Source organism: Bipolaris victoriae, assembly GCF_000527765.1.
Source record: "Bipolaris victoriae FI3 unplaced genomic scaffold scaffold_117, whole genome shotgun sequence".
Classification (NCBI taxonomy): Eukaryota; Fungi; Ascomycota; class Dothideomycetes; order Pleosporales; family Pleosporaceae; genus Bipolaris; species Bipolaris victoriae.
This window is the reverse complement of record NW_014575275.1, coordinates 54,941-80,076: the sequence shown is the minus strand read 5'-3', so window position 1 is coordinate 80,076 and position 25,136 is coordinate 54,941. Positions and strand designations below refer to the sequence as shown.

General features: G+C 52.5%; 12 protein-coding genes across 12 annotated transcripts; 4 read left to right on the top strand and 8 right to left on the bottom strand.

Annotated features, from left to right (window-relative positions):
* Window positions 1–41: 41 nt before the first annotated feature.
* Window positions 42–1,172, top strand: COCVIDRAFT_111065 (hypothetical protein; the record flags this gene model as incomplete). The annotated part of the gene is made up of 2 exons (XM_014696664.1): window positions 42–482; window positions 537–1,172. 2 exons carry the CDS (start codon window positions 42–44, stop codon window positions 1,170–1,172), a joined length of 1,077 nt encoding a protein of 358 aa, XP_014552150.1.
* A 1,208-nt stretch (window positions 1,173–2,380) lies between these two features.
* Window positions 2,381–4,282, bottom strand: COCVIDRAFT_111053 (hypothetical protein; the record flags this gene model as incomplete). The annotated part of the gene is made up of 1 exon (XM_014696663.1): window positions 2,381–4,282. One exon carries the CDS (start codon window positions 4,280–4,282, stop codon window positions 2,381–2,383), a length of 1,902 nt encoding a protein of 633 aa, XP_014552149.1.
* Window positions 4,283–4,477: 195 nt separating this feature from the next.
* On the bottom strand, window positions 4,478–4,807 carry COCVIDRAFT_111033 (hypothetical protein; the record flags this gene model as incomplete). Its single annotated transcript, XM_014696662.1, has 1 exon — window positions 4,478–4,807. A coding segment is annotated over one exon (330 nt), but the record flags the coding sequence as incomplete, so codon positions are not given.
* Window positions 4,808–5,779: 972 nt separating this feature from the next.
* Window positions 5,780–6,634, bottom strand: COCVIDRAFT_19747 (hypothetical protein; the record flags this gene model as incomplete). Its single annotated transcript, XM_014696627.1, has 2 exons — window positions 5,780–6,080; window positions 6,126–6,634. 2 exons carry the CDS (start codon window positions 6,632–6,634, stop codon window positions 5,780–5,782), a joined length of 810 nt encoding a protein of 269 aa, XP_014552113.1.
* A 1,385-nt stretch (window positions 6,635–8,019) lies between these two features.
* Window positions 8,020–10,069, top strand: COCVIDRAFT_111030 (hypothetical protein; the record flags this gene model as incomplete). The annotated part of the gene is made up of 4 exons (XM_014696661.1): window positions 8,020–8,087; window positions 8,683–8,834; window positions 9,242–9,559; window positions 9,945–10,069. The coding sequence occupies 4 exons, from the start codon at window positions 8,020–8,022 to the stop codon at window positions 10,067–10,069; spliced, it is 663 nt and encodes a 220-aa protein (XP_014552147.1).
* Window positions 10,070–10,393: 324 nt separating this feature from the next.
* On the bottom strand, window positions 10,394–11,140 carry COCVIDRAFT_41677 (hypothetical protein; the record flags this gene model as incomplete). Its single annotated transcript, XM_014696660.1, has 1 exon — window positions 10,394–11,140. One exon carries the CDS (start codon window positions 11,138–11,140, stop codon window positions 10,394–10,396), a length of 747 nt encoding a protein of 248 aa, XP_014552146.1.
* Window positions 11,141–12,789: 1,649 nt separating this feature from the next.
* On the bottom strand, window positions 12,790–13,691 carry COCVIDRAFT_111085 (hypothetical protein; the record flags this gene model as incomplete). The annotated part of the gene is made up of 5 exons (XM_014696659.1): window positions 12,790–12,852; window positions 12,911–13,316; window positions 13,398–13,507; window positions 13,566–13,600; window positions 13,658–13,691. The coding sequence occupies 5 exons, from the start codon at window positions 13,689–13,691 to the stop codon at window positions 12,790–12,792; spliced, it is 648 nt and encodes a 215-aa protein (XP_014552145.1).
* Window positions 13,692–14,417: 726 nt separating this feature from the next.
* COCVIDRAFT_30451 (hypothetical protein) lies at window positions 14,418–15,344 on the top strand (the record flags this gene model as incomplete). The annotated part of the gene is made up of 1 exon (XM_014696658.1): window positions 14,418–15,344. The coding sequence occupies one exon, from the start codon at window positions 14,418–14,420 to the stop codon at window positions 15,342–15,344; it is 927 nt and encodes a 308-aa protein (XP_014552144.1).
* Window positions 15,345–15,998: 654 nt separating this feature from the next.
* COCVIDRAFT_30450 (polysaccharide lyase family 1 protein) lies at window positions 15,999–16,955 on the bottom strand (the record flags this gene model as incomplete). The annotated part of the gene is made up of 1 exon (XM_014696657.1): window positions 15,999–16,955. One exon carries the CDS (start codon window positions 16,953–16,955, stop codon window positions 15,999–16,001), a length of 957 nt encoding a protein of 318 aa, XP_014552143.1.
* A 1,780-nt stretch (window positions 16,956–18,735) lies between these two features.
* COCVIDRAFT_30449 (hypothetical protein) lies at window positions 18,736–19,464 on the top strand (the record flags this gene model as incomplete). The annotated part of the gene is made up of 1 exon (XM_014696656.1): window positions 18,736–19,464. The coding sequence occupies one exon, from the start codon at window positions 18,736–18,738 to the stop codon at window positions 19,462–19,464; it is 729 nt and encodes a 242-aa protein (XP_014552142.1).
* A 398-nt stretch (window positions 19,465–19,862) lies between these two features.
* COCVIDRAFT_30448 (hypothetical protein) lies at window positions 19,863–21,251 on the bottom strand (the record flags this gene model as incomplete). The annotated part of the gene is made up of 5 exons (XM_014696655.1): window positions 19,863–20,426; window positions 20,477–20,722; window positions 20,773–20,849; window positions 20,965–20,986; window positions 21,210–21,251. 5 exons carry the CDS (start codon window positions 21,249–21,251, stop codon window positions 19,863–19,865), a joined length of 951 nt encoding a protein of 316 aa, XP_014552141.1.
* A 1,188-nt stretch (window positions 21,252–22,439) lies between these two features.
* COCVIDRAFT_111105 (hypothetical protein) lies at window positions 22,440–24,707 on the bottom strand (the record flags this gene model as incomplete). The annotated part of the gene is made up of 1 exon (XM_014696654.1): window positions 22,440–24,707. One exon carries the CDS (start codon window positions 24,705–24,707, stop codon window positions 22,440–22,442), a length of 2,268 nt encoding a protein of 755 aa, XP_014552140.1.
* Window positions 24,708–25,136: the final 429 nt, after the last annotated feature.

Genomic DNA, 25,136 nt, shown 5'->3' with positions numbered 1-25,136 from the left:
CACATAGACTCTCGCAGTCACCTCCATACATCATCGCCAGAATGCCACCGCCACTCCCACCCCCAGACGAGCAGGAATTCGACCAGCCCCAGCTTATCGGCGGCTTACCCACCCCCGACCTACATGCAGGAAATAACCTCTTTTGGTACTTTACCTCGTCACCCTGGTTCGACTCTGAATGCATCAACATCGATGTCTATCTCAATCTGCGCCAAAACGACCCGGTTGTTGCGGAGAAGATTATGAATGATCCAAAGTTGTGGCAACAGAGACTTGACGACCAGCCCGAAGGAACCCAGTACGTTATTGCGGGCGAAGGCCAGGGCGAAGGCCACCCGTGGCTTCTGCAACGCCAGCACAAGGTGCGCGTCACAGAGAATGACAAAGAACGCATCGAAAACTTTGTCGAGGGCAATTGGTATACCCACGGGACCAAGATGCTCATGGCGCCGAGCTTGCTGGATATCGTGCAGAGCAGAATGGTAAGGTTCAACGGAAGATGGTTGTGCAGAACAGATATCTGACATGTCTCGCAGCTTACTGTTTCAACGCGCATGCAACAGATGGCCGAGCTTTCCAAGAACATGACACATTGGACACCTGCAACCGGCTACTCGTACTTCCCCCCTTCGTTCGAAACTGCAAAAGCGACGACTACAGCGAGTCGAGTCGGCAGTCCAACGCTAGCCCCGACAGATGCAGACGCCCCAGGCTCGCAGTCACAAGGCGCAGGTGTAGCCGCACAGGCCACAGATTCAGCTGCTTCAGCCAATGACTTCTCTGACGCGCTCTTCATGCACTCGCTCAACCTCACAAACGCGTATGGGGACGAGTACATGGATGAAAATCCGCTCAAGGGCGAACCCGGCGCCTTTGTCTTTGAAGGTACCAAGACAGCCGTCACTGCCAGGAACAAGGCGCAGGAGCAACAGGCGATGCAATCAGTGCAGCCAGCGCCAGCAGCTCCTACTGAATTGAAAATTGACACCACAACGCCAAGTGTAGCGCCCTCTGTAGTGGCTACACCAAAAACAGTGGCAACTCCCGGGGCGATGGAAGGCCATAGTAGGAAGAGCAGTGTAGCGCCTGGATCGAAGAAGAAGAAGGATAGGCGGAAGAGCCAGGCTGGACTAGCTAGTCCAACCACACCCAGTGTGCCCCAAGCAGGATAGCCATTATTGCGCCATCATTGTGAGCGATACTCTTATATGTTGTTTTTCTTCGTTTGGGCTAGTACCTGACTTGTCTTTTTTTTCTTTTATCCAGTGATACCCTCTAAAAAAAATCAAAATATGCATATGTACATAACAATGAATCAATACGTCTATATTTCTTCTCCAGACGTCCCAGTGAACATCAATGCAGAGAGATGGACATGGGCCAGACCTTTCGGCTTCCACTACTTAATTTGGAAGAGAAGAAAGATGCAAGATGATGAAAATCATTAAAAGAGACATCAGTGAAAGAGGGTGACCCGCACCATCGCACCAGGTATCAGGCATGCACATTGTATTGCCTTTGGGCCCAAAAAAAAACATACATGTGCGAAAGAGAATTCAGAAATCTATTCAATCTACAGGTAGTTATTAAGACAGTTTGTATAGGAAGAAAAAACAAAAGCCAAAAGCAGCTAAACAGCAGAAACTCGCATATATATACAAGATATTAAAAGAAAGCTATGGATAGTAATATGGGCTATTTGGATGAATTCATCACATTTAGAAGAAGCAAAAGTTGCGAAGTGGTTGAGTGGGTAAATCCCGGATCCTACGCATAGCACCGGTCGTCTGGTTGGTGTTTGATGTGCGACGACGAAAGTGCAATGCGACTTGGATCTCCGTCGGATACGAGTCTTGACTAACTAATCATCCCTAAGAAGCGAATTGTGAGGGGAGTAAAGAGATATCCCTCTGATGCCAACAGAAAAAAAAAGAAACCCAAATATAGAACTCCATTCCAGATGCCGCTTGCTTCCTGTCATATATCACCATTTGCAGTTTGGTGAAGTTCTTCACCGAAACAGTTTCTTTCGTCCGTCCAACGAGATAAAAAAAAAGCCTCCAGTGCAAGAGTCCCAGAAGCTGGCCTAACCACACCAGTAAAGTAACAAAGGAGAGATACCAAGAGATAATGTTGAAGAGTGGAAAAACGATCGAGTCGTTGGGGTGTTGCAGGTGAAGCTGAGAGTGTACAAGTGAAAAGGTAAAGAGGAGAGATAGGAAAGTGGTATCTCTAGTAGGCTACAATTTGAAAAGGTGGTTAAGGTTGAGCATCGTAGAACTCTTGCTTCCCCAGGAATAACGTATTCCGTGAAAAAAAAAAGTATAGGAAATAAGGAAATGGAAAGTTGTCAAGACTACAAGTGGAAGGTTAAAGTGCCTTACCACACCCACTCAAGGTCGCCCAGGTCATCATGGGCCTGGGCATGATCGGCATGGGAGCGCCAATCTTTGCTCTTGTACCAGTTGTCCACTTTCTGTTCCCAGGAGCCATGGTTGTTGTTCTCGTTATGGCTAGAACCCCAGTGGATTGGTCGTCGTCCAGCCCCAGTGCGGCTCCGCTTCCTGGCGGAGTTCGGAATGGGTTGAGCTTGTTTGGGCGACTTGATAGGCTTGGATGGAGTTTGTTGGGCCTGCACAGCGGGACTACGACGGCGATCGCCAAGAGCAGCCCACTTGTCGGCAACCGAACGCTTTGGAGGAGTGTTGCGGGTAGCCGCTGACGAACGATGTTCCTCAAAAACGAATCCGGTGGCTGCACTGACGTGGTCGACAGCAGTGCGGTGGTTCTTGGGCGTGGGGCTCCTGCTGTTGTGGATGGAGATGGGGTTTTTCATCTCGGACAAGCCGCCACGAGGAGTCGACACGCCGGAGCCAGCTTCGGAAACAACAGGCTTGGACTTGGGCTTCTCAGCACCAAAGGAATGACAGTTGTTTTCGAGCTCGGCAAGGAACTGGGCATCGTCGTCCTCTTCTTCCCAAAGATCGCTCCAGCTCTTGGAGATGACATCACGCTTCTTGCCAAAGACAGAAGACATGCTGTTGTAAGGCTTGGTTGGAAGCGAGCCAGAGATGGGCATAGGTCGAGATCGAGTGAAATTCACAGGCTCGGGTTTTGCGCCATCAGTTGACTTGAAGGACAAGCCCAAGCCAGAATCCACAAAGGATGCAGCAGAGGCACTGTCTGGCTTGACATCGTAGGGAGGTCCCGAGAACATGTCATCCTCATAGATCTCGTTGTCGGGGATAGCAGAGAGCTGGCGGAACTGCTGGGGTGGAGACATGGCGAGAGCCTTGGCCCAGGGGAACGAACCACCATTGTCAAGCTGGGGCGTGGAAATGGATGGTGTTCGGAGAGGCTCGCGGTTGGCGCCGACAGCGACGACATCACGCTCCTCGGTGCAGAAGTCATCGAGGCTCTCGTCATCAATGGTGAAGCTGATGACACGCTCCAACGCATCCTTGACGGCACCGAGGTCGCGCTTCTCAGGGTCAATGGCCAGGCACTGCCTAATGACCTCAAAGGTATCTTGCGACATGTTGGGAAAGACGTCGAAGAGACTCTGACGGTCAAGGGCAAAGTCGGCGTAGAGAGGGTCTGAGGAAGAGGGTACGGCAAAAGGGTTGCGTTGGAACAGGATGTTGAGGAGGACGATGCCAATGGCCCAGATGTCGGCCTTTGCAGTCGAGTAGCCAGTGTTGGAGGGGTCGTACTGCTCAGGAGCCATGTAACGGTCGCTGCCGACAGCAATCTCGTAAGACCAGGGGTCAGAAGTGGCAAGACCAAAGTCGCCAAGCTTCATGGAGCCATCCTGGGTAAGGAAAATGTTCTCAGGCTTGATGTCGCGGTGGTAGATTCCCTTTGAGTGGATGAAGTCGACAGCATCGACAAGCTGCATCATGAAGTCACGCACATGCTCAGTCTCGAGAGGGCCCTTGCCATTGCGAATGGCTTCGTACAGATCACCATTGGAGCAGAACTCAAGCACAAGGTAGATGTGGTTCTGGGTCTCAAAAGACTGGAGCAGGTTGACAACATTGGAGTGATCACCAAGACGCAGGTGAACACCAAGCTCTTCGGAGCGCTCATCGACTGCAAAGGCGGAAGGGCAGTTGATGGCGGCCGAACTCTTGGTAATGACCTTGACAGCAACATGGTCGCCAGTTACAAGATCCTTGGCCTGGAAGACCATGCCAAAGGAGCCATTGTTAAGAGGAGAGATTGTTTCATACCGTCCATTGAGTACAACGCCTTCGTGAAGATGATCGCGCATGCACTCCATGAGGGATGTTTGGGGGGTGGAGAACTGGAGGGGAAAGGGCCGAAGGGAAAACTCAAAGAGGTCTACCCGGTGGCTGTGACGGTGCAGGCGGATGTGAAAGCCGCCAAACAAACAAGGAAGAAAACGGAAAGGTAAAAGCTCGATATCAAAAGTAAACAATGGGTCAACAGCCGTCAGCCCAAAAGCGATACTCTATCAGACTTTTAGGTGACTGTGAAATGTCGAAGATAGCGATAATATGGTTTGTAGCGGAGTCGGAAAAGAGACGAAAAAGTTGCCGAGGAGAGATGTCGTAAGGTAACAGCGAGGCCGTTTGGGTGAAACTAAAAAGCAAAGTCGTCGGTGATATGCACAGGTGGTGTCCGTCGACGGAAAAGACAAGGAAAGGTTCAAGAGAGTGTGGTTCTCATTTGCCGGTATTAACTGCGTATGGATGACTCGAGTCAACGAGCTATCGGAGGGAGCGGCAGGTGATGAGATGGAGTCGTGGACGTCCAGATAGGAAGAGGGATCGCTGCGTAAGAGAGGAAGGAAGAGAGAGAGAAAGAGTCGTAACGCGTGGAGGGAGGATCGTCGGTAGGCAGACAGTGGGTTGTTGTCTGATGACGCGGTTGGCAGCGTGAGTCAAGTGCACGGGCCCACGTAAGGAGAGCTAGCGGGTGTCGGATAAAGAGGGGGTTTGATGAGGCTAGCTGGCGACAAGCTGAGAGGGAGAATGTAGATTGTCTGGTGGGTGAAGCTCGGAGCGGCGCAGGTCGTGAGCCTGAGGAGTGGTGAGGCAGGAGAGGGGTTGTGGGTGTGGGTGTGTTTGGCTAGCTGGCTGTCTGACGGGTGTTGGAATGGCCTGCAGCTCGCTCTCTCTGTCACATCAAAACAAAGGCCCGGCGATGGCGGCTAGGTGGTTGAGTGCCAAAGAGCAGAGCAAGAGGGCGGGGCGATTGTGGCAGAGGGAGGCTGTGGGCCAAGGCGAGGTAAGGGGGGGGGTTGGCAGACGTTGTTGTTGGCGGTGTTGACGTATGGGTAAGCTGCACAGCGGTTGCGGAAGGAGCGAGCGGAAGGCGAGTATTATTAAGGGCAGCAGCGGTAGGTGAGGCGGAAGGCGGAGAGGGCGGAGGAGGAGACGATGGCGGTGGAGAGAAGCAACGCTAGAGCTTGCGAACAACGACGAGAGCAGAGATGGGTACGTGTTATGGAGGCATCGGGAGACGGTGGTGAGGTGAGGAAACGGATGGCGGACGGGCATCCTGGCTATTAGAGGGCAGCGCCAGGAGCAGGCGCAGCTCTTTGGGGGGGGACCCGCTTGCAGCAGGGCGGCGTCGAGGCTAGCCGGGGTAGGGGAGCAGGAGGCTAGGGCGCCGCTGCGAGCTACGTGGCTTGCATCACCAGGTGCTAAAGCAGCGTGGCCACGCCCCCCCCCCCCGTCGGAACCGCCACTGGACTGCTGCCAACTCGGGACTTGCCAACTTTCCATGGCCTTCGGTCTCTTTCCATGGCTCGTCACGGCGGCGTCGGACGAGGGAGGGCGCACTCGCTGTGCTCGCTGTCCGCTGGCTGCTGTCCGCCAGCTTCGGAGGCTCGTCTTGTCGCCAGGCCCGTCTCACACGGCAGTCCTTGCTGGTGCTGCATCATGGCTCTCATCAGTGGAGCCACCCACCCCCCGTGTGCGTGCTCGTCGCTGCCTCTGCCCCCGTTGCAGGTGCACGCTGCACGTCTGGCCGGACGGGTCCCGCTGCGGTGATGACGGTGGGACGGACAAAGACGTCGTCTGAAACATTGGCCGTGGCTGCCGACTGCCTGCCTGTACACTCAGACGAGTCCACGTACTGAGACTATCCTTACTCACATAGCTGCTAGTAGTCTGCTAGTAGTATAACATGGAGCACACACTCCCTCGACCACGCACACGCACACGCACTCGCACACGCACACGCACACGCAGACAGAGGGCGCACAATCCAGACCACCAGCTGTCGTGTGCCAATGCAGGCTTAGCCCCCCAAGCGCCGCCTCCATGGCCGCTGCTGATCTGGGTCGGGTGCATTGCGCTCCCAAGCGGCCACCTGGCCTTTGATTGGTGCTGCCTGCAGCCCGTCTGCTGCCCTCGACCACTCGACTGCCTGCTCCAACACCGCCGTTATCTGTGGTTTCGTGATGCTTGCCACCTCGTCTCGCCGCTGTACTGAGCCGCATGCCATGTCGTGTGAGCATGGAGCGGTTGCCCGCCATGCAACCCACTGCCATGCCATCCAGGGGCTTTCTCGCCGCCACCCCTCCCCAATCCACCATGACAAGTGTTTCGGCTGTCGGCGGTCGGAGCCTGTCATTGGCCGCGCCCTGCTGCTTGTCCGCCATCGACCCGTCGCCGCCAAGCTCGGTGGGTAGCGGCAAAATATAGGAATCCGGGGAAAGCTTATGCGACTGCAAAGCCCTTTTGTGCCTTGCCGCCTCGCGGCCTTGCAGTCAGCGTGAGCCGGTTGAGTGATTATCGTCGCAATGGCATAATGCCAGGTCAGCGCCCTGAAACACAGACACGATCTGCATCCCTCATGGGGGCCCGATGCGCGAACCAGAGCACAAGCCGCTTCTTACTCCATGTGCCTACATGGGAGTAACCAAGTGAGCATCCAAGTGTACATGCTACATGCCATCATCGCCGTCCTTGTCGTGCTGTCCATTGCCCCGTCGCCGTCAGAGTACTGCCGAGCTGGGACTCGTGGTGCACGCTTCGCATTACCCTATCCTGCTCTACACCAACTTGGTCAATAAGACGCGCAGTAGGCCGGCACTAGGTTGCAGTAGATTGCAGCAAATGGCAGCAGCGAGCCACCCAGCCAGCGTCTTGGACAAGCTACTACTGCAGCTTGCATGCAAACGGGACATTTCCTTGTCCCCACTTGTTGTACCCGTCCCAGGGCAACCCCGTGGCGGTGTACGCCTACTTTATACATGTAGGTCAATGTAGGTGTACGAGGACGAGGAGTAGTGTAGGCCTCTCAATCCACATAGGCCAGCGACTACAATTGCAGACAGCGCACGGCCACGGCCAGCCTATAGGGCTTTGGACATTTCGCTGCTAGCGCCGCCCATGTGCTGCCCGCGACACGGCGACTTTGATGTGTGGGTCGTTCTCCAAGCCGTCTGCCCATCGACGACATCGAGCATCAAGGCGGCCACATGCTAGCCAGGTACTCCCGTCCATCTCACGGCATTCACGCCCCATATCCATCGACAAGTCGAGACATAGCATCAGATAGACAACGTCGGTGAGCGCCTCAGCCCAATGTCAGCCTCACAACACTGGTTCCATGGAACACAGCCGGGCACAGAGCCACCCTGACAGCTGTCATCGCACCATGGATGACTCCTGCCTATTGCAAAAATTTTCCCCTCGACGACAGCTTCACGGCTGTCAAGCCGCTTCCGGCTCCAATCCATGTGCAGAAGAAAAATTTTCATCTCTCTTGTTGAACAATATCAGGTTTCCAGCCTGACCGCTATATGTTTTGATGTTGCTTGTCTTACCACTCGCACCAGTCAGCTGCCAGAACAGCCACACGACACCACCCGTCCATCCTCACAGTTGAGGCGCTACACGGCACACTCTGTCGCTTCACCGCCATTCACTGTCCTGCTTTTGACGACCACAACAACAACAACAACCACGACATTGACGGTAACGACAACGACAGCAGCAACAGCAACAGCAAGAATAACAACACCGTCAGACGTCCAGCACCATGTGTGCCGCATCGCTCGATCCGGCGCGTTGGAGCCAAGCAGAGGTTGTGTTGCTTGATATCGGTATGTCGCAGAGCTGTCTTCAAGTCGCTGTTGGTGCATGACCATGTACACATGTACATTCACCTACAACACGTACACGTACCCGCACACGCCATGTTTTGCCTCAGCCAAATAGCCATTGTTGTTGCTAGTCACACACGCACCTGCTAGTAATATTGTAAATGCACACCTGTACTGACATGGGCACGCAGAGGGCACCATCTCGAGCATCTCATTCGTCAAGGATGTCATGGTAAGCCTAAATTCTTCTGCCCTTGGCCTCCCATGTCGCTGCTTCCCCGCATTCGGCAGCGCAACCACCACTGCCGGGGCAACATCGCCAAATATGTCGACAATGACGCTGGGCGGGGCCTCGACGTCGTCGCCAGGCCGTTCGTCGGTCATGTAGCCTCCCGTCCATCTCTGCCCCCTTCGTTCTAGACGCTGTCGTGCTCTCTGCCTGCCTCCTCCAGCCATGGCCATCCCGCCACCCGTTTCCGTCATCTGTCACGCGAGACGGTACTGGTGGTGGGGCCTCCTCCCCGTTGCGCTGTGTGCGTGTGCGTGTGTGTGTGCTCACAATAGCCGCAGTACCCGTATGCACTTGACAGTCTCACAAGACTGGCACGCCATTCATGGGCTGATCCCGACTTCCAATCCCTCATTGCCGCCTTTCCAGACGACACCAAGCAGAGCCCCGATGCTCTGCTCGCCCACGTACAAGACCTGACACGGCACGACATTAAAGCAGTGTATTTGAAGCAACTACAAGGTGGGTTACAAATGAATCCGTTTCAACCTCGTCGGCGACCCTAGTCCCATCTCTTGCCCGCCGCCTCGTGCCAGGACCCTCGCTGGATCATCGCCACCAAGCGCCGACACCGCGCTGCTCTAAACACACTAGTCCCACCGACTTCATCTCTTGATTCGATCGGCCACTCACCACCGGTTGCTTTATCGCGATAGTCGCCATCCTACTCCAGCCACCCACCAATCGTCCAAACCCTCTTTCGTCAGCTCGACGCCGCTTTCAGCTCGGCCTCCTGCAGCACAACGCAACTCTTCCCTTCTATCTCGTCACTTTGCGCCCTGCTGGCGCACTATCGTAGCACATGCCCTTTGTCTTTGATAGCACTGCTGGCATGCTCCACTCAAACTGACTCTTCTCTTTTTGCGCAGGACATCTTTGGACCACTGGCTTCCGCAACGGTCATCTCAAGACCCCACTGTTTGACGATGTGGTCCCCACGCTAGAAGCTTGGAAAGCTGCTGGCAAGACACTGGCCATCTTCTCCTCCGGCAGCGTGCAGGCACAGCTCCAGTTCTTTTCCTACGTCAAAGATGGAGACGTGACGAGAGACATCAAGCCTCTCTTCTCTGCCCACTACGATACCGTCAATGCAGGCCCCAAGATGGACAAAGCTTCTTACGATAAGATATGCTCCGAGCTAGGAAAGCCTCCCTCCAAGGTTGTGTTTTTGACAGACAACGTAAAAGGTATGTTGGCCTTCTCCACTTGTCCTGAAACAACACGCTACCCACCATCTTTGCCGATTGCACCCACCCACTGTAATACCCCTCCTTCCCCCCTTCCATTACCCGATTCGTCGGTCGATCATCACACCATCACGCACCGGCCCTGACTACAAGTACCCACATGTGTATCTACACATGTATGGTACATGCTCCGTCATGCGACATACAAATGTCCCTCAATGTCCCACTACCTTTTTATTTGCCCACATGGACTACAGAAAAAAAAGGGCCTCATGTAACTTATCCGTCACGCGATCCCGCGCACCCCCCCACTTGCATTGCTGTCGCATGTTTCATACCACAAGTAACCACCGGCTATGGTACTAACACGTTTCTTCTGCAACAGAGGCTGAAGCGGCAATCGAGGCCAACGTCTACGCTGTTGTTGTCGACCGTCCGGGCAATGCGCCGCTGTCTGATGCGTCAAAGGCGAGGTTCCCAGTCATTGAAAGATTGACGGACCTGCCGTGAGTCGAGGTCTGATACCCGTCTCACCCTGTCCTCTGGTTATGACATCAGATACTCTTCTCATCGCCCAAACTCGTGTTTGCAAATGCTGTAATGTTAAACCCGAATACCAGTATTTGAGTGCTCAAAGTGGGCAGAAAAGCATATGTTCACCATTCGATTGCCCTACTGTGCTTTCCGCATAAATTCCATCCCTAGTACTGCATTCGTTGTACACACCTCACCTCGCTATGGGCCGACAAACTGATTCAAGCTCCTCACCGCTCGACTTCGTGTCTTTCCTCTTGCTCTCTTTCTGCCGTCCACGTACTTGTTTTCCTCGTGGCACTACACCAGCGTCTCTTCCGCAACCCGCTGAATCCACTCAGCCGTCTCAACCACCTTGCTCAGGAAAGGGCTATGCCCACTCTTGATCCTCGTAACATGCATGATTGCGCCCGCCTCTTCCGCCGCCTTGACCATCCCCTCCTGTGCAGCTGGGGGCAACGCCAAATCGTCCTGGCAAAGCAGATAGCTACTCGGAATGTGCTTCCATGCTGCATACGTCGTCGGCGTGGTGAATGACGCGATACCCTGGGACTTCAGACCCGCAGCCCAATGCTTTTGCTCCTCGTCTGAGAGATCGTTGTAAAAAAGCTCGGGTGTTGTGCAGGTGGCATTAGGACCATCGGGAACAAATGTGGGCGACGGAGACTTGTGCGCCGTGCTCATGAGAGTCCTACCCTCGGGCAGGACAAAACTCGCCATGAACGCTATTCTGACGACGCCGCCTTTGAGCCCCTGGGCCTCGCGCTCTTCCTTGCTCAGGCCCTTGAGCCCAGTGCCCGTTACCACGCCGCCCCAACTATGAGGGGCAACAATGACATCGTTGCCCTTCCCAATGGCTTCTTCCACTGTGCGCCGCAGAACCCCAATGTCTTCACTGAGGTCGCTAGGCGGGTTGGGATTGCCAACCGATGCCATTTGCTGGCAATGCGTTGTATAACCCAGGGCTTGCAGCTTCTCCATCAACGGGACCATGCACGCTGGGGTGTGTGCCGCCCCGGGGACCAGCACGATATGAGGCTTAGTCATACTCGATGTGGGGTTGGGGGAACGTTGGAAACCGTTCGAGCGAGGGGCGGGGTGCGTTCGGTCAAATATCGATGCTACGATCCGGTAGGGAAAATGACACTGAGGAATCAAATCGTCAATCGGAACGTGTCGGTGCCGCTGAGTCGGTGGCCAACGTCAAGGGGATAGATAGGTTTGGATATCAGGCATCCATACACAGTAAGCTTGTGTAGGCCTGTGGATCCCTCCTCTGAAAATAGTTAGAGTTAGCCGTTGCACAGGACGTGGCTAGCCAGGACTCGCTGCTGTAGTGTAGCAGCCTACGTGTTCATTCAATCCGCATGGTAGCGACTGAGCACGCGCGTACGTACTCAACACAGTACTAACTTCGCTGGGATGGCTTCTTCAGACACCAATCAGCGTGTACAGGTACTAGCGCTGCTGAGTTAGTGTTGCCAACGTGCTGGGTATTCTCACGTAATCCAGTCTCTTTCCGTCTGGCTAAACAGGGTTATACTCCTGAGGCACTCAAGTTGCAACGCCGTCCAAGAATTATGCCAGAATCCTGGACTTCCAAAACTCCGGTTCAAATGGCCAAGGGTAGTATGTAAGTAATCAGAAGAGGTGGCTTCGGTGCAATTGATCATGAAACTCTCGTGGTTGGATCCTGGTGGTTGGGAGTAAGGAGGCTCTTGCCCAGGCAAATATGTTCCGAGTGTCTGGCTTCGGCAATTGTCCACCAACTACGCAGTTACTTTTCTGGAAAAGTCATGGGTGCTCCCTTGCTTGTGTTCTCCTTTGCGCTCATGGCTTCGCAATCGGTCCGTCGACGTCCAACTTTAAAATCACGTAGTATCCTGTCTCTTAAAGCTGGCCCAACCGAATGTTATTGCCCCTATTGAACTAATCGACATCAGGAGCCTGTAGTACATGTGTCATGACACCATTATCTCTGTCGAGGTATGCTACTGTGGGGTACTGGTACTGAGTCCTAAAGTATAATCCATACCACTATATGACAAGTGCCAACTTCGACATGTGAGCTGACAGTCTCCGTGTTGGCCATGTTTGGCGGTCACGATATGGGCGTGCGTAGGTTTGTGGGGGCTCCGAGGATTCTGTTTCCAGGTTCTGGCTCCATTCCCGATCTTTGAGCCTGATTGTGTTCTACTACCAGGAGATTGATGTGAGGTAGGGTGGTGTACATCCTTCGGAATATTCGTCATCCATATTGATATAAGCCGTTGTCCATGTTGTCGAGTTTGCACCAGAGGGTATCCATGGGCGTCCTGTATGGATTTCGTGTGCGAAAGTGGTTTATGGAAAAAGTTGCAAATCGAAAATGTGGTATCGTGTGTGGTGTGGGGACTGATGGGGACTAGCTGGTTAGCGAGACAGGCACCAGGGCAGTTTTGAACAACACGGCAGCCAATGACAGATCGATATCCGTTGTCCGTCAGAGTTTGTGCGCTTGTCGGAGCACGTACAGCATTTATCACGTCGCAAAACCATCTCTTGTAAATATATACAATCAAATTGAATTTGGGTATTACTGCATCTTTGTCATAACCCGAAGTTGGTGTAGTGGGACGCCTCCAACGCCGAGTGCCCAGTTCATCCACTCTGGGCATGGATCTTGTGGTACTGTATCGCTCACTGCATGCACGGTTTTAAAAGAACCTCCACCAAATGAAAACAATAATGATGAAGGCAAGTCCACCAACAGGTCCGTACTGTGTGTTGGTTAGTGTTCCAGCTTGCCAGTATCCCATGCTTGCCGCGGTAACTCACCTGTTTAAGCAGTAGCTCCCAATTGATACGCACAGCTGCCTTCTTGTACTTTCTGCTGTCTTCGCGTAGCCGACTCGAAATGTCGCCCATCCTCTCCAGGCTGTCTCCACGATAGAGCAGATCTTCAATGTTCTTGGTCATTACCTTTGTGACATCCTTCAACTCATCATTCAGTTTATCAAGGTTTTGTGTCGCTCTTGAATCTTGGTATGTCTTCTTTGTGCGCTGAATAAAGGTGTCGAATTCTACGAAGGCATACGGGCGGCAAGTTGGCGAGAGATATTGCTGGGGCTGATAGGTGGTGGTGAATTCTCGCGAGAGATCGGACAAGTAGGTGAAGGCAAGCTTGCGGGGGTAAGAGCGGTCGCATATGCAGAGGAAGCAGAGGTCGCCTTCGATTAGGTAGCTGGTGACAAGGCGTTAGCATGAGTCGTGGCGGCTCTACCCCTGTTGCGAGAAAGAAGAGGAAGGCAGAAGGGGGCATTACTGGTATGTGTAGCTGCCGCTCTCTATGCTTGCTTGTGGCTCCGAGTTGCGGTTCAGGCGGCGCTGGACGAGCTTTACCTTGCCCTTGACCTCATTGAATTCGGCGTCTGTCTGGGGAACAGTGAGCGTTGGTTATGGAAGCCGCGCGCAGTCTTGGAATGGACAGTACCTGCTCGTCATCGACTGAGGCGGTCAATATCAGGCCTGCAGATCGGTCAGAACTCCGGCATATGCCTGCTCATTTATGATGCTGTCACCAACCATCCAGCCGGGATATCATCGTGTGTTTAATCATGTTGGCGGCGTGGGTGTCGGGCCAGGGCTATGTGCTATGCAGTGTCGTTTATTCGCCCAGAAACGCTACAGGTGCGTTTTGTTGGGGGGTAGCAGATACAAATTCAGGCTACGTGTCGGCGTTGGTTCAAGCCAGACAGCGGAACATGACGATGTGGAAAGGGTTCGGGAGAGCGCACAGACGCACCAACGCCATGTCTACGATTAGTACTTATGTCTACTTTGTCTATACCATGCCACGGCACGTGAATGCGACAACATCCATGTACTCTCGACACCATGCATCAAGTGATATGAGTAAAGCTGACGTCCTGCTGCTCCTTCACTCCCTCGCCTCTGCGGTTGGACCTTCATAACATTAATCCAGACACTTGACATTGGCCCAACACTACTATTATTACTATCTCGTGCGTCGTTTGCCTACCAGATTTCTATTCACCTCTACTGCTCGCGACTGCCTTGCATTTTTCAGGACAAGATGTCGCTACCTATGCGGTATGTTACGTATCTTCCACCGTTTGCCAAGATTGTTGCCTTCCCACTGTTTCCGCTTCACGCCGACTGCTGAATAGCTATTGTCCTTTCCTCTCCAACACGACATTAGCCTCGTACCGTTTCTCATACCCCATCTGACCGATTCCTAACACGTAGTCCTAGATCTCCTTCTAAAGAGTCGACTACTTCACACCACCCGCTGCCGACTACAGTTTTGCTTCCAGTGAACGTAATGAGCTCAACACACCATGAAACCAATAAATCTTCTCCCAAGACACCAGGCATGGAAACTGAAGTATCGCAGATAGAAGCCATGTCTTCATCTCTGACTTCTCAGCCGACTTCTCCCGACTCTTCGACCCAGGCGCAACATGCACAGGCGCCCCAGCCCGAACCAACCACCACTTCAACCGCCAATACAGGTGCCAATTGCGCGGCGAGGGAAAGTCCGAAGAGGACTCGTGAAGAGGATGATGAAATGCCATCTGCATCCAGTACGCCACATCCAAAAAGGATTAACAACAAGGCAAGCGCGACACCAGACAGCAAGGCAACTATACAGAAGCCTGCCCGCAAGAAGTCTGCGCCTCAGAAAACGGCTGCACCAACACCCTCCAGGTCGCAACCTTCAAGAAGCCGCAAAGCCCCTGAGCGCTTCGAAGACTTTGAGGAGAAAACAACCAAAGCTCTCCTAAGCAAGAAGGGTACCAGTAAAGTTTTTGACTCCGTCTTCATCACAACAAATTCCACTAGCCGCTTGGTCAAAGCAGATATATACGCAAGTTCAGTTGCTCCCACACAGCTTCACCCAGCTGACACAACACAGCATATGCTTCTCGAAGGCCCAGCCTGGTCATGTCTTAATGCAGAACAGCAAAGCAGTCTCATTGCCATGTTGCCTCAGGACAGTACAAACCAAGGTCTGTTGACCAAGATCAACGCTGGCGAAACGGAAGGCACACGACCATCGGCTTTCACTTTATCAAATGACTGTTTCCGTACCGATGTCGCAAAGTTCAAGGAAGATCTCAAGAACGGTCATTTGGCCAAAACTTGGCAGACCGCTGCTGAACAGGCAGTCATTGAGCGCGCGGCAGGAGAGTATGACTCGTGGAAAGGTCAAGAAGCAGAATCCTGGTGGGGTCAAAAAAGCGTATAAAGCATCGTTATTCAGCACCGCCTGCCACCAGACCAAGGTGGGTAGCTTCGTGTCTATAATCTGAGTTCACATGTGCAATATGTAATGTGGCGTTCAGAGATGTACTTTGGCCCTCTATTCCGGCGTTTACAAAAAATTCCTTTACTTGAAGTATGACCCACAATAGTCGGAGCTCCTTTGTAATTCAAGACTCCCCTAATCAATTATGTATCGGGCTTATGACACCATTTCGATGCTGAATCCACATCGACAGTCGTCTTTCTGATCACACTGTCCTCATGCTCCGATACACAGTCTGATACAAATGGCTCTTCTTCCTCGTCTTAGGCTCCTTCCCTTCTCTGAAAACGTCCGTGTCCGAGTGCTTGTTGCCATTTGTTTCTTACAGTGCATGTTTTACAAGCGGCATTTTTGAGGACCTGTTATAGCAAAAAGTCTCATTCGCACATATTTGCACGCATTATCATTTAGTCCCTCACATCAGGAAGAAGAAGAGAGAAAAGGGAAAGTAGGACAACAATATAATAAGTCGCATTGAGTTCAGTCCAGGCACTGCACCTACAGGCGCAGCATCCCCATGTACAAAGACAAGTCCCAAAATATACATTTGAAGAGAATCCCCATTTTAATCATCAATCACAGGCCCAAACATGCTCAAAACTGGAGTGTCGCACCAGCAACACCAACAACAGCAGCCTTGACATCCTTGGCATCAAGAAGCTGGGGGACCGCATATGGCGCCTTTGTCAACGTACCCAAAGGCGCAGTGTTGCTGCTGTTACCAAAGTCATTGCCAGAGGCGACCGCGAAGCCATCGTCGATAGTGTACAGCGCCTTCATGGGGTTGACCCAGACGTTGTTCTGGACAAGGATCTGTGCGCCTTGGCGTACGTTGATGCCGTCGTTGACGTCTTCGTAATAGTTGTTGTAGATATGGCCGGTACCAAAGCGGATAGATGGGGTGCGCGAGTTGATGTTGCGCCAGTAGTTGTTGTTGTACGTGACAGTGAGGTGGCCCTTGTCTTCGGCACCGTTCTTGTCAGAGTGTCCCACGAGCGAGCACTTCCAGTGGTCGTGTAGGTAGCTATTAGAGACGGTAACAAAGTCGGCTGCGTGTGTGATATCGATTAGGCCGTCGTAGTAATCCTTGTCGTGGGACCTGTCCGATGACACTTCGACATGATCAACCCAGACGTTCTGGGCCTTCTGAATCGCAATGGCGTCGCCATGTACAACCTTTCGGACGACAACATTGCGGATGATAACGTTCTTGACGTCTTTGGCTGTGAGTGTGAAATCAGTGAGGACAACGGATGAGTCCTTGCCAATGACTGATTTGTTGCTACCAATGTGGACATTCTCTCCATTTCCAGTGATGGGTCCAGTGATGACAACAATAGCCGCCGCATCGCCCTTGACAGCAGCCTCGAGGTCAGCAAGAGTGGCGACTTTGACGACCTTGCCTCCCTTGCCTCCCGATGTGCCTCCATTTGTGGTAGCAAAACCAGTGGTTGCAACATCCTCTAGAGACGCTTGGCGCTTGACAAAACCCGAGGGTGCTGCCAGAGTAGAAACGGCCATGAGGCCAAGTGATAAGACTGAAAACTTCATTGTAGTAGCAATTTATTGCTGAAAATTGATATGAAGTGGATAGAAAAGCCGAAGCACTGAATCTATTCCTGTTGATGAGAGTGGAACAGCTGTGTCTTTGCAGATCTATGGGGAATTCACGTCGGACCTTTATACAAGACATATCAACCCAACTCCTCATCTATTTTACCTAGTGCTTCCCCAGGCTTGGTAAAGCTTCTATGGATCCAAGCTTCCCAAGCATCTAATCCTAGGCTATATTGCACCAATGGCTTCTCGTGAAGTAGTCCAAAAAGGCTCAAGCTACTACTTTTAGCTCCGGATAATTGCCCCTTCTTTACCAGGGTATGGAGAGGGGGCAAGCTACGACAGGTGTTGACGTTTTCCTCGGCGCTTAGGCGGAATGTTTCAAGTAGCACGACTAACCCAGGAGTGTACGAATATCTCCGCTTCCCCAGTGAGCGAGATTAAAAGGATCCTTGTTTGAAATTTCCCATGAAATGTCGATACAAGTTGATAATTTTCGCTATGGGAGAATGCAACACTCAGTAGCTCCCAATTGATGTAGGTAGCGATGGAAACAGACACATGACATGATAATAAAGGCCGTTACAAAAAGCAGTCTTTGAATCCTTGCAACCGACAGTAAAAACATGTGGCTATGCGATCTTCCACGGTGAAATTTAATCTGAGATCCTTCCAGAAGCGAGTAAGTATACGAGGGGGAAACATGTAGACCACAGCTCCAGTCAGGCCACGAGTCATGCAGCATCCATCATGCACCTGTCTACTAGTAAGTAACCAGCCAGTCTCCCCACGCCCAACATTTGAGATGAATTACGGAAAAACCTATTCCGTCAACACAGCATCATTGCCAATCACTACCCACAGCAACACAAGTCGTGTTACCACCGAATCGCTGCAAAATTAGCACCCTTGAACAATTTCAAAATGAACTACTGCTGCAATATCAAAGGCGTGAGCTAGGTAGTGAGATGCTGCCCATAAACAGTCGCATTGATGTGGATCACGTGGAGCCCTGCGCAACATCTAGCTGGTACGATAAGGTGCTTCGGAGCCTAAGACGATCACTGTCAGATAAGGCAAGGGGAGCGAGAAGAGTGAAATGAATACGAAGAGGCCTTTACGGACCCCCTGCTAATATGTTTCGAAGACGCCGAACACCTGTTCCATTTGCTCATTGGAAGAGTGTACAATCTGAGCATTTGGAAAATACTGCATGTCGATCTGTCATACTGGTCGGCATGCTTCATAAAATAATAACGGTAAAAGAGTGGTGCGTCAAAACTCGCGCAGGCTTTTCTTGTCCTCTGGATCGACGGGAAAACTAGGCTCTCCGCTATTCGTGCGAAGAGCCGAAAATTCATTGGACTCCTGTACTTCGGTAACCACTTGGCCGAGGAACGTATTGGAATCAATAAAACAAGGCTCGACATCACATACATCAATGTAGACATACTTACACATACACTAGTCCCACAAACCGAAGAACAATGGTTCGCGTCACGTGTTGCTGTGACATCATCGCCCAAAGCAGTAACCTCTACCTAAAGCTCTCAAGGGTTCACCTGAAAGATGCATAGTTCAAGGCAGCAACAACCCTTTTTCACACCGTGCCCATAATTTAAGACATTCTCAAGAACGACAAATCGCGAATACGAGTGCTGGATTTGTTCGCTCTATGTTACTATCCCTGATCCAACAACGAGACAAGACTCCAAAACCACAAGCAAAGTGACTCACAAAGCCGTGAAGCTACCGGGCAACACATCTTTCCACAATGCCCCCAATCCCAATTCACAAGAACTCACCCATTGCGCCAATTACGGCCGCAAAAGCAGACGCCATAACGCCCGAGACTGCGTCCTCGAACAACCCCACAACCAGCCCACCTCCTACCCGTACCACGCCCGCCTATGTTCCCGCAACAACTACACAATCGTCGTCGTCGCCTCCCGCACCACAGCCCGGCGCCCGCCCTGCCGCCCCCACAGCGCCAATTAGCAGCGACGGGTACAACACCAATGGGACACCAGCGCCCCCACAGCCGGGTCCTACAGCAACAGTAGTGACAACAGAAACACGACAAGTCGGTCCGCCTCCCCAGTTTAGCCGCCCGCCGCCTTCGGACTCGATGCTGGCAGGCCGGTCAACAGTGACTACGACGAATCCTACCTTGTCTACGGCTAGCAAGCCTGGCCCAACGACGCTGAATTTTGGTCCTGCGGCTTCGCCCTTTCAAACACAAGACTCTGGGAATGCGGTACCACAGCCTACAAGAACGAGTTTGGAGCATCCTCCAGGCTATGTCCAAGCACCAGACAACGCCCCCTACACTGTTGGAGGCGGCATTGGTGCGCCGAGCGGAGCGGGCCAAGGTGATGGAGGACAAGGCGAGGGCGTGGGAGCACAAGCCTGGCAGTTGTTGAGCAAGGCAGGAGAAGCGCTAAAGAAGGGCGAGGAGAATGTATGGAAGGCCATCAACAACAAAAATGGCGGTGGCTTCTAACCGAGATGGTCATCATGGACAGTGTTAGTGAAATACCAAACTCATAGTCAACCCAGTATCCATTCAGACATCACATCGCAAGAGGCACAAGTTTTGTACAAAGAAACCCATGACTTTCTATTGACCACTATTTTCCCCATTGCACCGAGCGATGAAAAGAGGAAGTACAGTCAAAAACAGACAAAGCAATGCAAGCCGGATATGACGTGTGAATGTTGTAAAGTACAAGAGTGTGTTACCACTCCGGGGTCGTGCTTTGCGTCAGCAAGAGCAATCGTCGGCCCATTGGACGTCTAATTGCTCCAACACGGACACCTCATCCCCATCTCTCACGTCGCAATTAGCTGTTTCCGCCACATAAACGCAGGTTTGGGGTATCGAGGAGGGAAGAGAGGCGCTTAACCGGATCCACCCTTGAACTTCTTGCCGAAGAGGAGGAGCTGGGCCTGGTCGTAGATGGACAGGACACCGGCACCAGCAACACCACGGAGGATGTTGGCACCAGCACCCTTGAAGAGGGAGGTGACACCCTCAGCGGCGACAATCTGGCGGGCGGCATCCATGGTACCCTTGTACTTGACGGCCTCACCAGAGGTCATCATCATACGACGACGGATGGTGTCGAGAGGGTAGGAGGCGATACCGGCACCAGTGGTGACGGCCCAACCAAGAGCGAAAGAGGCCAAGAAGTTACCCTCGAGGTTACCGGTGAGGAGGACAGGCTTGATCGAGTCGTACATACCGAAGTACAGACCACGGTAGACGACGATACCAGCAACGGAGGGCATGAAACCACGGTAGAGACCAGCAATACCATCGGAAGCGAGGGTCTTCTTGTAGACGTCTACAAGACCGTTGAACTGACGCTCACCACCCTTCTTGGCCGACTTGGCGTCGTTGGCGAGACGGGTACGGGCATAGTCGAGGGAGTAGACGAAGAGGAGGGAAGTGGCACCGGCAGCCTAGTGTTATTAGCATGTGAATAGACCCTTGGATCGTTGTCCAAACTTACACCACCGGAGGCCAAGTTACCGGCCATCCACTTGGCGTAACCGTCACGCTCCTTCTTGTAGGCGAACATGGACTTGTAGGTGTCGCGGAAAGCGAAGTTGAGGGCCTGGGTAGGGAAGTAACGGATGACGTTGGCAGTGTTACCACGCCAAAGGGAGAGGACACCCTCGTTCTTGGCGGTACGGCTGAAGCACTCGACGATACCACCGTACTTGCGGTCGAGACGACCGGACTTGAGCATCTCATCCTGCGGGGTATGAGCGATTGTTATGGGGAGTTTGTTGAGTTGAAGCGTACCTGGTTCTGGATGAGGAGCTTGACACGCTCGATGGGGGCAGCAGCAGTCTTCGAGACGGCGGCGGAGACACCACCCACTGATAAGCTGTTAGTTTCTGGTACAAGCGTAAAAGTTCATTGATAGCATCAACATGGAGTTGGAATGCCAATGGCATCCACGCCGATGGAGTTATCAATGCCGATGAGACGTACTCAAGAAGTCCACCACGAAACCCTGATTGTGTCGTTAGCACATGTTACAGATAGGAGGGAGGGCAACCACCGCCAACCCCACCAGCCAGCACGAGCATCTATAACGATGCCAATCTCATCTCAACGGATCGTCGGCTCGCTACGAGAAATCGTATCGATGCAATTGATGTGCCATTGAGTTGAGTGCGCGGACCAGTGGCATTGTGGGCTGCGGGTGAGGGCTCGCGGGAAATGGGTGTACATACGGGCATGCCCATGAAGCTCTTGTCTTGCTGTTTACCCGACATCTTGACGACGTTTGGAGGGGAGATTGGGTGAAGAAGGTAAGGTTGCAGAGGCTGGCGCTGCGTTAAGGGAAGACAGGTGTATTTGTAGCGAAAGCTGCGACAAATTCTGCCAGCTGCGCTAAGCCGCGCTAGGCCAATCACGTGCTAGTTCCCACACCCGCTGTCCCGAGCGCTTCCACATCTACACCTCGGATTTGCGGACTGGGGAAAAAGTACTTCTGATAGACGTTTCACGCACAATTTGGTCCTTTGTCTTTTTGACTGTGCTGCTTCGGCAATTGGCTCGCACAATGCAACTCTTGTCACCGTCTTTTTGGTATCCTAGAGTTTCAAGTGATTGCGGCACCACAGAAGCGTTGCCGTAGTAGCAACTAGCAAGCGGATACACTTTGACGGAATCACCTCCATGGGCAGTCGGCAGGCATTGATTCAACACTTGAAAAATCCACTGTGGGGATGTACAAGTGTCCAGATACCTTTTCTAGCTCAAGTTTCCCAGGTTCTTAGGCCTCTCCTTTTCGCGAGCGGCCACGGTCAGGGTCCGCCATTTTTAGGTCGGGTAATCTCGGGTAGTGATCCTTGCACGGACCAACACTGTAGCGGCAAAACGCAGGGGCCCAGGACTCCAGAGGGGCGAATTTTCCATCGCCTTGGCCGCTATTGGAAGACCTGCCGTGGTTCGCGAAGCCTTTGTCGAGGTCTAGGGCTGCCGAGATGTTGTGGCCAGGCAAATGACGTTTATCTTGCATTAACAGGTGCATGGCTTCGTCAGGTTCGGTTGTTTCGCATGCTGACCACCGCAATGATTGTGCCCTGGTACTACAGCCTCGTAAAGATTGCCGCAACAACCCAAGTTGCTGACCACCACTAAGATATGCTCATACCAAGACTATGCATGTGTTGCGTTGTTGTAAACCTGAATGCCCAACGCCAAGACCCAGACAAACAGGTATCAACAGGTCGTGACATCAAGTAAAATCGCATTCCAAGGGAGTTTTCATAGAGATCGTAGGGTATCCATTGCACCGCAGTGCCTACTAAGAAATATATTTACAGCTATAGGATGTTCGTGAACACTACAAATTACGACTAGGGACGCCTATCATGATGCGCCATAATTCACACCTTTTTGAGAATTAATCCGTATCCAAAAAAGTACACGCTGACGCCTGAGCAGGATATCCAAGCCTACGGTGCCATGAAACCATCAGCATTGAGTTTACATTCGGTCTCCAGCGTAAAACTGTTCTCGAATGCTTGCACATGGTAAACAGCCTCTGCTGCTGCAATTCGGACAAGTCCCTTTGGCGGACTCAACTTGGTCGTGACCTTTGAAACATCACGTTTCTCGTCACTGTAGTTGCCCCCAGCTACACACTGCTTATCGCCCCACTTCGCATCGGCCGCTGCGCGCCATACAGCAGTGATGTCAACAGTCATCTCAGGAGTATAGTAAAGGCGACAGTCGGCCTCCTCGTAAATAAATTGCAAGGCCACACCAGAGGTGTCATTCACACGAAGTCCGTCTCGGGAGTTCACACCTGAGCCTGCACTACGCGAATAGACGAGGTCGCGGTAGTAGTCTTCTCGCAGAATGGAGCTGTTCAGTGAAGGATCAAAAGTGATGGCATACTGTGCAGTCTGCTGGATGAAGCCGAATTGGTAATTGTTGACGCCCTTGGTACCTCCAATGGCCTGCATGGGGTTCTTGTTGCTACGACCGCCCATAGCAATGGTTGTAACGCCCGCTTGTTGCGTCATGAGTTCACTGAAAATGGTGCAAGTTGACGCGCAGTAACCGTCTGTTAGAAGAACGATGTTCTCGGGAGCAAATTTGGGTGGTCCAGTGACATTGGCAAGAGGACCATACCCGCTCACGTAAATACCACCTGACGAATAGGGAGTAAAAACGTCAGAGAGATTCCATCGTGATTCTGTGGTGTATAGCGCGCCGTTGACCTCGTGGGGTCCCATCTTCTCGTCCCAAGATGAGAAAGGCGTACCATCCACCTTGACATCAGTATGGTAGTCAAAATAGGAACTCTGGGCAGAGGTAATGGTCCTGTTGTTGCCATATTCCCTTGGAAACTTGGAGGCAAAAGTACTAGTGGCCTTGCCGATGAGATCTACGGCTTCGTGTGCACGGAGACGATTGTTGCTGAGTGGCTCGATATTGGGAAATAGTTGCTTGAACATGTCGTAACCCTGCAAAACTGTGCCACCACCGTTGGCCTGGAGGTCGATCACCAGCTTCGTTTTCCCGTCTGCAAGAGCTTTGGGAATGAAGTTCTGTGTCAATTGCTGGAATGGAATTTCAGCGCTGTTAGAGCCGACAAAGTTAGGCACTTGAAGCACTGCAACATCCTCGTATCCAGGAGCGTTGATGTAGAACCCGTTGATGAGTCTCATTGGACCAGCTGCGATAGGGGTAGGATAACCTGGCGCATTGTTGCCAGCTGCCTGGACAACAGCAGTATCAGCACCCAAATTTTCCTTGGGTGGGCTATCCGTAGAACCAAAGGTGAGCCACTTGTCGGCTAGATCCTGGCCTGTAACGATGTTGCGGAGTGGAATGAGCGGGCGAGCGTAGTTTTCCATTGTGTAACTAGACCCGTTGGCAAAGGTAAGGGTTGTGGTGGCTCCAGGATAGACCCATCGTCCACGACCACCTCCAGTGAAGGTACCAGTACCGCTGCCCATGGCGCTGAGACTGACTTGGGCAAGCTCATAGAATAAATTATTGTAGAGTGCATCACGATCCTGGAGCTGGCCGTGCTGACTGAATTCCTCCAGGAACTCTGTTGCATCCCTGCCATCAATCTCGACAACGGGGGAAGGCGTGTAGGATATGTTCTTAAACTGCATACCAAGGACATCGGGGAAGGCAAAGACTGCAGGTAGTTGATCTCCATCCTCGGAAACAGAAACTAGGGGAATCGGTCGGCCCCAGGTGAAGAGGGAGCCAACTGAATCAGGGACGTAGGCAAAGTGGCCGTCATGGGCAGACTGGATGAGTTTGTAGAGAGTCCAGCCAAAGTCGTACTCGTTCTTGAAGTTGCCAGCGTCAATATCGGCATCGATCTGGTCGAGTCCCCCAATAATGTCGACTGGAGGCTGGATTTTCTCGACGTACTCGGCGGGTGGGTTCTTGAGTACATCGAGAGTACTCTGCCAATCGATATATGGCCGAATGCCCTCGATGAGTCGCTTTGCCGAGGATGCATTAAAGGGAATGTCGTTTAAGCAATCCCAGGCCAGCTGGGCAGGGACCTGCTGTTTGGAAGGGGAATTGCCGTCGCCATAAACATAGCTGGAGACCTTGGCGCAGGGAGCTGAAGTAGTGCCGTTGGCTTGGCGGCGCTCAAGATGGATGTGTTCAGTACGAGAGGGCAGTACTGGGGAGGCGGCAGCCAGTGTGGTCAAGGCCGCAATGGCGAGGGTGGAGTGGGTCTTCATAGGTAGGGCGTGGATAGCCTCGCCGAGCTATCCTTTTTTTTGCAGACGGGCTAAGTTAGCTGGAAAAGAATGGGATTGCTCGGTGTCGAATGGAAAGATGAGCGAACAAGGACGAGGTGGAGGGCCGTGTTTGTAGTGTAGTCGTGGCGAGGCAAGAGCAACAACGTCACGTGCTGGACATTGAGTCAGGAAGGTAGTGTGCAAGCGGGCAAGCAGATTCAATTGGGGCTCTGCGTCCGTTTGTCCCCAAGGTGGCAGTAGTGAAGGGGGGGTTGCAGCCTGAGAAAACGGGCAGTGAAGATGAGACGAGCTGCAGGGCCCAGCGCTCTTAAGAGTCCTGACACGCGCCACTAGGAGGTTGGTGATATACATGAGTGACGCACCCAAGACCCGCCTGCGTACGAATACAAACAGACTAGCAGATGGGTC